General features: G+C 47.1%; 1 protein-coding gene and 1 pseudogene across 1 annotated transcript; both read right to left on the reverse strand.

The window, feature by feature from the left end:
• Window positions 1-5,656: 5,656 nt before the first annotated feature.
• LOC127346284 (small nucleolar RNA Z247) lies at window positions 5,657-5,769 on the reverse strand (annotated as a pseudogene).
• Window positions 5,770-7,451: 1,682 nt separating this feature from the next.
• On the reverse strand, window positions 7,452-8,773 carry LOC127343403 (uncharacterized). Its single transcript, XM_051369534.2, has 3 exons — window positions 8,119-8,773; window positions 7,943-8,002; window positions 7,452-7,848 (listed from the first exon to the last, which is right to left on the reverse strand). The coding sequence occupies exons 1-3, from the start codon at window positions 8,677-8,679 to the stop codon at window positions 7,843-7,845; spliced, it is 627 nt and encodes a 208-aa protein (XP_051225494.1). The 5' UTR covers window positions 8,680-8,773; the 3' UTR covers window positions 7,452-7,842.
• Window positions 8,774-9,486: the final 713 nt, after the last annotated feature.

Below are 9,486 nucleotides of genomic sequence, written 5' to 3' on the forward strand. Positions count from 1 at the left end.
AGTGAAACTAAGACCAACTGAAAATGAAAAAACTAAAAAAATGTTGCTAATCTACAGATTAATGAATATGCACTGCTTCTTCGCAGTGGGATCCATTGTTTACTCACAGTTCGTAAAACAATATTTTAGAAACATCATTATTTTAATGTATGGATAGATCCATCCGCAGCCATCACAATTTATCAATTGTGTAGATAGAAAAAATGATTAATTTTGAACACAAATATTTGAACACAAAATTTCTATCAATGGTGTAGGTACTAAAAAAATCAAACATAACAATGTGAAGTTAATAAATATATGTTTCATCAAATAGTTGCTTCTAATTTAGAGCTTACTGAATTCATGCATATTTTGAGTAATCCTCTCTCGAATCTTCTCCATATGATTAATATATTTAGTTCATCAGTTTATCAATGAATTATGGATAATTTCAGGAACTGAAAAATGCATATAGAGTACTTTTTTTTAACCGTGAAGCATTTGGATTGGAAGAAAATAACAGGTTTCCTTTACCAGATTGGTTGAGATCAAAGAAATTGTATACAAATACAACATGCAATACAGGTTGAATCATTGAAACCAAAAGAAACTTTGCCATGTCAACTGAATCAGTCCAAATCATGCACCAAAAAACCAAAAGAAATACACAGTACAACTGAGCTAGCCGAACAGCCGCCGCGGTGGGCATCAGCGCCGGCCAGGAGGCGCGCTGGAGCTCGAGGGCGCGAGTGCCGGTGAGTATCCAGACGCGGCGACTCACCGTTGACGGCCGCTGCACCCCGCCGACAGCCTCCGCCACCAGAGCTAGCTCGGCCATCCGGCCACATTTGATGTTACTTGTCACCGGAACAGGCAACCCACTGCCCAGATCTGGCTAGATCGAAGGAGCATGCTGCCTTCGACCTTGGGTGCACGAGCACGTCACCTAAAAGAGCTTGCTGCCTTGGAGCTTAGGCCGAAGAGCACATTAGTCAGTGGAGCTTGGGTGGAGGAGCAAGAAGGCCAGAGAAGTTCGCTACCGGTAGGAAGCTAACTAGTAGTAGTAGTAGCTTGGGTGGACGAGCAAGAAGGCCAGAGGAGCACGACAGCAAGTGGAGCTTCTTGGAAGTTAATGCCGGACAGCGTCTGATCGCCACCCACATAAATTAAATTTTAATAGAAATACCAACGATATACCTGAACAAAATACGTATGCTGTCAGCAACGTGGTGCCCTGTGAGTGGAGGAGTTTTCATCCTCGCGCGTTGCCGGGTTCCGTTCGCTATTTTCGGGAAAGCTCCATCCTATTCAAATCGTGGTTGAGTGTAACAAGCTAAATGTGAAAGAGAAACATATGTAAATAACTGCTACTTCCTCTATTCCCTAATATAAGGCATTCTAATTTAGCTTGCCAAAACGTCTTATATTAGGCAATGGAGAGAGTAATCGATTCAAACTAAATATTCAAGCTCATACAGTGCTTGGTTGGCCAAAGAAAGATTTACAGAACCTCAGAAAAAATCCGCATCGTGCTCCCCACCAATAATATCCAACTAAAGATTCATCAATCTGGGTACTGTTCCATAATCTAGTAAGTGAGAGTTATGAGAATAACTCACGATATTGTGGTTGTCGATCTAGCCTCTAGGGCCTCGACGTGACATATATATATATTGGACATACAGATTACATCGTATACAAGTAGGACTCGGTACACAACGTACCGACTATGAACTCTCCTACGTACAACAATACAACTCGTTTAACACTCCCCCTCAATCATAACTTATCTAAGTTAAGATTGCGTCGAAACATCTCGAGTTGTCTAGTAGAAAGAGATTTAGTAAACCCATCAGCAAGTTGATCTCCTGACGGTATAAAGCGTATGTCCAAAAGCTTCTTAGCCACTCTCTCGCGAACGAAATGATAGTCCACTTCTATATGCTTTGTTCTTGCATGGAACACTGGATTAGCAGAGAGATAGGTGGCTCCAATATTGTCACACCATAAGCATGCAGCCCTAGGCTGTGGTACTCCCAACTCCTTCAACAAAGTTTGTACCCATATAACTTCAGCTGTAGCATCAGCCAATGCTTTGTACTCAGCCTCTGTACTAGACCGTGAAACTGTAGCTTGTTTTCTGGCACACCATGAGATCAGATTTGACCCCAAGAACACAGCAAATCCACCTGTAGATCTTCGATCATCTGGACATCCTGCCCAGTCAGCATCTGAGAATGCACTTACCAGAATAGAGTCAGACTTACAAAACCTCAGTCCAACAAAAATAGTTCCCCTGAGATATCTCAATATCCTCTTAACTGTTGTCCAGTGAAGAGTAGTAGGAGCATGCAAAAACTGGCAAACCTTATTAACAGAAAATGCTATGTCAGGTCTTGTAAGAGTAAGATATTGCAATGCTCCAACTATACTTCTGTACCGAGTGGAATCTTCACTGCTCAAAGCTTCACCATCAGTAATAGACAACTTCTCTGACACGGACAAGGGAGTATCAACAGTTTTGCAGGAGTGCATGTTGACACGCATAAGCAGATCATGAGCATACTTCTGCTATGAGAGAAGAATACCATCTGAAGTCTTGTGTACTTCTATACCAAGAAAATAATGTAAAGCACCCAAATCCTTGAGAGCAAACGCCATGCCAAGATCATGAAGTAAAGCATCAACAGCTTGACTAGAAGAGCTGACTACAACAATGTCATCAACGTATATAAGCATATAGATAGACACTCCCCCTTTGTTGTAGAAAAAGAGCGAAGTATCACCCTTGGAAGCGGAAAAACCAAGAGCATGAAGCTTAGAGCTAAGGCGTGCATACCAAGCACGAGGAGCTTGTTTCAAGCCATAAAGAGCCTTATCCAACTTACAGATATGGCCCAGACGAGAAGGATCCTCATAACCAGGAGGCTGCCGCATATAGACCTCTTCTTCAAGAACACCATGAAGGAATGCGTTCTTCACATCTAGTTGCCGTAGTTGCCAATTACGAGAGACTGCTAGAGCAAGGACCAAACGAATAGTAGCTGCCTTGACCACAGGACTAAAGGTATCTTCATAGTCAATACCATAACGCTGCTTGAACCCTTTCGCAACAAGACGAGCCTTGTATCTATCAATAGAACCATCAGCCTTCTTCTTGACTTTATAGACCCACTTACAATCAATAATATTGCGACTATGATCAGGAGGAACAAGATGCCAGGTTTTATTTCGCATAAGCGCAGAGAACTCTTCATCCATGGCTTGTTTCCAATGAGCAACACTCAAAGCATCCTGCAAATTAGCCGGCTCACTAGTGGCTGAAAAATGAGCAAACCGACCCTTGTCATACCTGATGGTACCGTCGGTAAGAACCTTGGGTTGGAAAATGCCTCGCTGAGATCGAGTAACAGGACGAGGAGCCGGAGCAGCAGGCGTGACAGCAGAATCAGGTACTACAGAAGATCCCGAGCTGATCCCAGTAGACACCGCAGGAGATCCAGAGTCAGCAGAACCACCAGACCCGGCCACAGAAGATCCAGGCACAAAGTCAGCCGCAGAGCGGGAACCAGCCTGTCGAGCGGAAGAGCCAGGAGAAGTCGCGGTCACGAGCCCCACCGAATCTGGCGCAGTCGACAGCGGCGAACCAGAGGACTCTGCGTGGCCAGGAGAGACAGCAGAATCAGCAGCAGCACCTGGCGCATGATCCGAGGCGGATCCCAACGATCCCGAGGCAGATCTTGTCTCCTCCGAGGGGAAATCAACAGAATCAGCATCATGACCATTGTTGGACAAAAAATCATCAGATTCCTGTGTAACAGACTCAGCAGGAACAGGATTAGCAGGGTTAGCATCAACATTAGCTCCTAAATCAGCACCCCGAATCATAGGTAAATGGAGATGTGGAGAGAGAAGGGAAATCTCGGCACGCAATTGTGCACCGGCATTAGGATGAAGAGTAGCAAACGGAAAAACTGACTCATCAAACACGACATCTCGTGAAATATACACACGTCCAGTGGAGATATCAAGACACTTATAGCCCTTATGAAGACTACTATAACCAAGAAAAGCACATTGTTTGGATCGAACCTGAAGTTTACGATTGTTGTAGGGACGAAGATTAGGCCACACGGCACACCCAAAAATTCGCAAAAAGGAGTAGTCAGGCTTAGTGTGGAAGAGGCGCTCAAGTGGAGACTGAGAAGAAATGACTTTGCTTGGGAGACGGTTAATTAAATAGACCGCCGTGGAGAACGCCTCATCCCAAAACTTGAGAGGCATGGACGCGTGTGCAAGAAGAGATAGGCCAACCTCAACAATGTGTCGATGTTTACGCTCAGCAGACCCGTTCTGTTGATGAGCATGAGGGCATGAAACATGTTGAGTGATCCCAACCTTTTGAAAAAAAGAATTGAGTTTTTGATATTCACCACCCCAGTCAGTTTGTAGTGCAAGAATTTTCTTATCAAGGAGTCTGTCTACATGATGTTGAAAGTCATGAAATCGCTGAAACACATCAGATTTATAAGTGTATTTGCTGTAGTCATCAATAAAACTGACATAATAATTATTTCGACCAACAGAAGCTGGGGTAGGACCCCAAACATCAGAAAACACAAGTTCTAGAGGAGCAGAAGATACACTAGTAGACTTGGGATAAGGTAACTGATGACTCTTAGCCTTTTGACAGGCATCACAAACTGACCCTTTATTTGACTCACTAAACTGAATATCATTGTCTCGAAGAATTTGATGAACTATAGTTGATGAAGGATGCCCTAAACGCCGATGCCAATGAGGGGAGGATTGTTGGACGCCAAGTGCTTGTCTCCCGGGTGCCAAAGACGAAGGAGGAAGCGGATAAAGGCCCCCAACGCATCTACCTTCCAGAAGAATTTTCCTCGTGTCCTGATCCTTAAGAAAGAAGTGATTAGGCCAATATTCAGCGAAAGCATGATTATCTTTGGTAAGCTGATGAGTAGAAAGGAGACTCTTGGTGGCTTGAGGTACATGAAGGATGTTATTGAGGTGGAGATCACGATTAGGGGTATGATATAAGGAGTGGCCAATGTGATGTATACCCATACCTGAACCATTGGCGTTGTGGACTTGGTCGGGACCATGATAGCGATCTCTTACAGTCAGCTTGTCGAGTTCTCCTGTAATATGGTCCGTTGCGCCTGTGTCGCTGTACCAATTTGTATCGATACCATAGGAACTTGTCGCAGCACCAACAGACTTCTCTCCTTGAGACTGATAATTTTTATTGAAGCGCTTCGAGCAACGAAACGCCGGGTGCCCTATCTTGCCACAGATCTGGCAAATTACGCCAGGAGCTCCTCCTTGACCATGTCCTCCCCCACCTTGACGATTCTGGTACTGTCCGCCATGTGAGGAATAGCCACCTCCACCACCGTTGTTCTGAGGATAATACCCTCCTCCAGAATTGTAGGATTGTGACCCATTGCCACGTCCTCCTCCATCATTGTTGCGCCCGCCACCGCTGCGGCCTCCGCGCTGTCCAAAACCTCCACCGCCTCCACGATTTCCATATCCACCGCGTGAGGCTGCATTGACACAGAGATCATTGCCGCCAAGGGTTCCATTGTTCCCAGGGTTTCTTCCTTCTAGACGTGCTTCATAAGGTAGGAACATGGAGTATAGATCACTGATTGAAACCTTCGTAGCAGTCTTCAACAGCGCAGTAATTGACGCAACAAACCCATCATACTCATCATCTAGACCAGCCAGGATATAAGAGATGATCTGTGCTTCATCCAATTTCTACCCTGCATTTGCCATCTCATCGGCAAGAGCTTTGATCCGGCCAAAATATGCCTTGCCGGTCATGTTTTCCTTCTGAGTCTTGGCCAGCGCAGTACGTAGCTGCACAATCCGACTCTGGGAGACGGCGGAGAACATCTATGTCACCGACGCCCACACCTCTGCCGCGCTTTCAAGCCCGGCGACCTGGACCAAAACTTCCCTCGTCATGTTTCTGAGGAGATAGCCCAGCACTGTCTGGTCTTGCAAGATCCACCTTGCATAGGCGGGGTTAGGAATCTGCACTTCCTCCCCTTTGTCGTCCTTGGAGACGATCTCTGTCTCCGACGCCTTGATCGAGCCGTCAAGGTAGCCAACCAGCTGAGCGCCCCTGATTGCCGGCATCACCTGAGCCCTCCAGATCATGAAGTTCTCACCGGTTAGCTTTTCAGAAACCGATTCGCCGAGTGAACCGGCGGGCGCCATGGCCGACGAGGACGACGAGGCTTCAAAGCTCATGGCAACCTAGATGCGATTGAAGAAGAATCGCTCTGATACCATATGAGAATAACTCACGATATTGTGGTTGTCGATCTAGCCTCTAGGGCCTCGACGTGACATATATATATATATATATTGGACATACAGATTACATCGTATACAAGTAGGACTCGGTACACAACGTACCGACTATGAACTCTCCTACGTACAACAATACAACTTGTTTAACAAGAGTAGCATACTGCAGAAGTAAGAAAACCCTTCCAGGGAAATGTTAATCCATCTGCTCAAGTAGGAGTGCCTATCTCAGTACAGATAAGTGCATCGAGTTATGCTTATATGCCTAGCAGCCAGGCTGGTACTCCGTATTACAATGTTCAGGGATATCAACATGATTTAAAAAATGTCACGGTTTCAGAATTTTCAGGGGTATCAGTTGATCTGAAAATTGTCGAAGGAAACCAAGCTGTAAAATGGGGCCCACGATCTGATGGAAGTTAACGAACTCTTGTTTCTTTGATCTCCTGATTAAAATGTATGCAGCCTTTCAGCCTACACTTTTGACGGTTTACCCATGAGGTAACTGAACATACCAAGATATATAGCACGATACACAACAATCCATCAACCTAGAGTTATAATTTTTAAACAGGAAATGTAGTGCAACTTATTCACTGGAATTGAAACAAGCAGTTGCATTAAGTGCTGAAGTGCTGAACAATAGAAGAAAAGTTCCTAGAGTAACACCAATTGCTCATAACAGGGTGAGGAATAAAATTCAAAGAGTACGTAACACCAAGTGCTGATAATAGTATGAGAAATAAGAATTCCAAGAGTAACACAAAATGCTGGTAATAATGAGGTAGTCATCAAAGATCCACAACAAATGTGACATAATGATATTAAAACAAGATCCAATGATAGTTGTTACCTTGGATAACTTACTTCCCAACTGATTTTCACTTATGGAGTGCCAAGCGATATTGCAAATTAATGATCTTCCAGTGTGGATACCCCAGGTGATGTTTGAGAACATTAAACCATTCCATTAGAGTAAAGTCAAAGGAGCTTCTTTCGACGCTATGCAAATATGAATTATGGAATGCAGCAGTTATTTTATGCTGGCTAAGCAGATTCAACAAGTAAGCAAAACATAACAAGAAAATGCAGACTTGCACAAGAGCACTTGAGCACCTCAGCGCTACAAGGAGAAGCAGAACTGAACTGTTTTTTTTTCCAAATTTTCATACAGAAAACCCTGATAGATTAATACCCATGTACATAGGAGGACGATTTCACCCCACCACCTAAGGATCACAAGCTGCATACAATTAGCAATCTCTACAAGCCCAATACCTAAATTCCTTAACTTTAGCTACTCACCAACTACATCCCAACACATGATCAGAAGAGATACTACACTGGACTTGCTCTAGAGCATCCACCATAACAGACTAACGAGCTATGAAACCGACATTTTTACCCATCACGGACGAAACGAAACACGGTCGGATCACCGGAAAACGAAAAGAGCCCTGCACATCTGAATCCCCTCCTAATTGACGATGACGTGAATCTCCACCACATTAGCAGTTACCTCTGCATAAGAACAGAGACGCGTGTTGAGAGCCAAACCAAGGGAAAAGGTCGCCGAATCAGAGTCGCAAACGAAAGGATCCTATTTGTTCCTTACCTCCTCGATCTTGTACGTGTCCGGCGTCACGTCCGCGAGGCAGAATCCAGGGCACATCGACTGCAATTTCAACAGCAACGGAAGAAAAAAAGGTCGCGCAATTAAGACGCCAAATTCAAATAGTACAGGAAGGCTTTGAAGAATTGGAAACGCGGGGAGGGGCGATGGATGGTTACGTCAATCTGGCGCTGCAGGGTGCGAGGGCGCTTCTTGGGGCGGCGCGGGGGGCGCGTGCCGCGGAAGAGCGCGAAGTCGTCGGCGATCTCGTCCTTGGAGAGGACGACGGAGAACCCGCGCTTGCTGCTGGTCTCCGGACGGCGCGCGGGGTCCGGCGCCGCGGCGGGAGCGTCGGGCGCGTCGTGGGAGGGTCCGAAGGCGCGCGGGGCGACGGTGGCGGAGCGGCGGGTGCGGAGGTTCCAGGGCCGCTGCTGGGGCGCGGCGGCGGCGCCGTCGGCGGGAGGGCGGGGTTTCTCGTTGTCCGGGGACGGGGTGTCCGGGGCGGCGGGCGGGGGCGGGGGCGAGGAGGCGGGGTTGTTGGCGCAGCGGAGGAGGCGGTGCGTGCCCCAGCTGAGGGTTGGGAAGGAGAAGCTGTGGAGCCTCCTGCGGTGCGGGTGTGGCTGGGGAGGGGGTGGCGCGGGAGCGGGAGGGCCTGATGGGGGTGAGGTGGGGTTGGCGAGGCGGTGGCGGTGGCGGTGGTGGTCGTCGTCGGCAGCGGCAGCGGCGGCCATGGAGAGCATGGGAGGGTGTAGCGCGTGGGAGAGGGAAGAGGAGGGAAAGAAGGGGGCGGAAGGAAGGCGAGCGGGGACGGAGGGATGAGGAGGAATTGAGAGAGAGGGGAGAAGGTGGGATTTTTAAAATCGGGGAAAGGGGAATTTCTTTGCCATCCATGCGCTCGCTGCTTCCGAATTCTGGTTTGGAGCGGTGGCCGCCGTGCGGGGTTTGTGCTTTGTTGTGCCGCGCGCGTGATCGGGACGCGCGGTGGATGCGAGGCGATGCGGCGTCGCCGTGCGGCGTCGCCGTCTCCTCCCGTCGGGTGCGGGGGGCTTCGGAGGAAACGGACGTGGTACGCATCACGTGTTTTTCCGGGTTAGCGTCTGCTCCAGCCGCCGCCATCCCAGGCATGGAACCCACCTCGTCATGGCTCAGTACCGATAACTCTTTCGGTCTTTTTCTTTCCACATTAATTTTTTTTCTGAATTGGAACACCGCGATTCCATTACTCAGATGGCTCAGCACAATAACTGGCCAACAGCACCAATACAGAGTCTGGTACATCTTCATGCCGATCATCATCGAGTTGTTAACATACAATCACCATATTTTTGGCTAAATGTTAATTTTGGTACCACTTTACGTTTGGTAAGCAAAAAACTACCATATTTTTTCGTAGATTTCACAAAAAAACACTAAACGTAAATTGAACCTTAATTCACACCGTTTCTGACACATGGGGTTCAGTCTTAGGCTGATGTGGCAGCGGTAGACGGTGCATGGTACGTTATTTTGCAGGTAGGTCCCTCATGTCTCGCAGTTTTCAAATAATC

Source organism: Lolium perenne, chromosome 3 (genome assembly GCF_019359855.2).
Source record: "Lolium perenne isolate Kyuss_39 chromosome 3, Kyuss_2.0, whole genome shotgun sequence".
NCBI classification, from domain to species: Eukaryota; Viridiplantae; Streptophyta; class Magnoliopsida; order Poales; family Poaceae; genus Lolium; species Lolium perenne.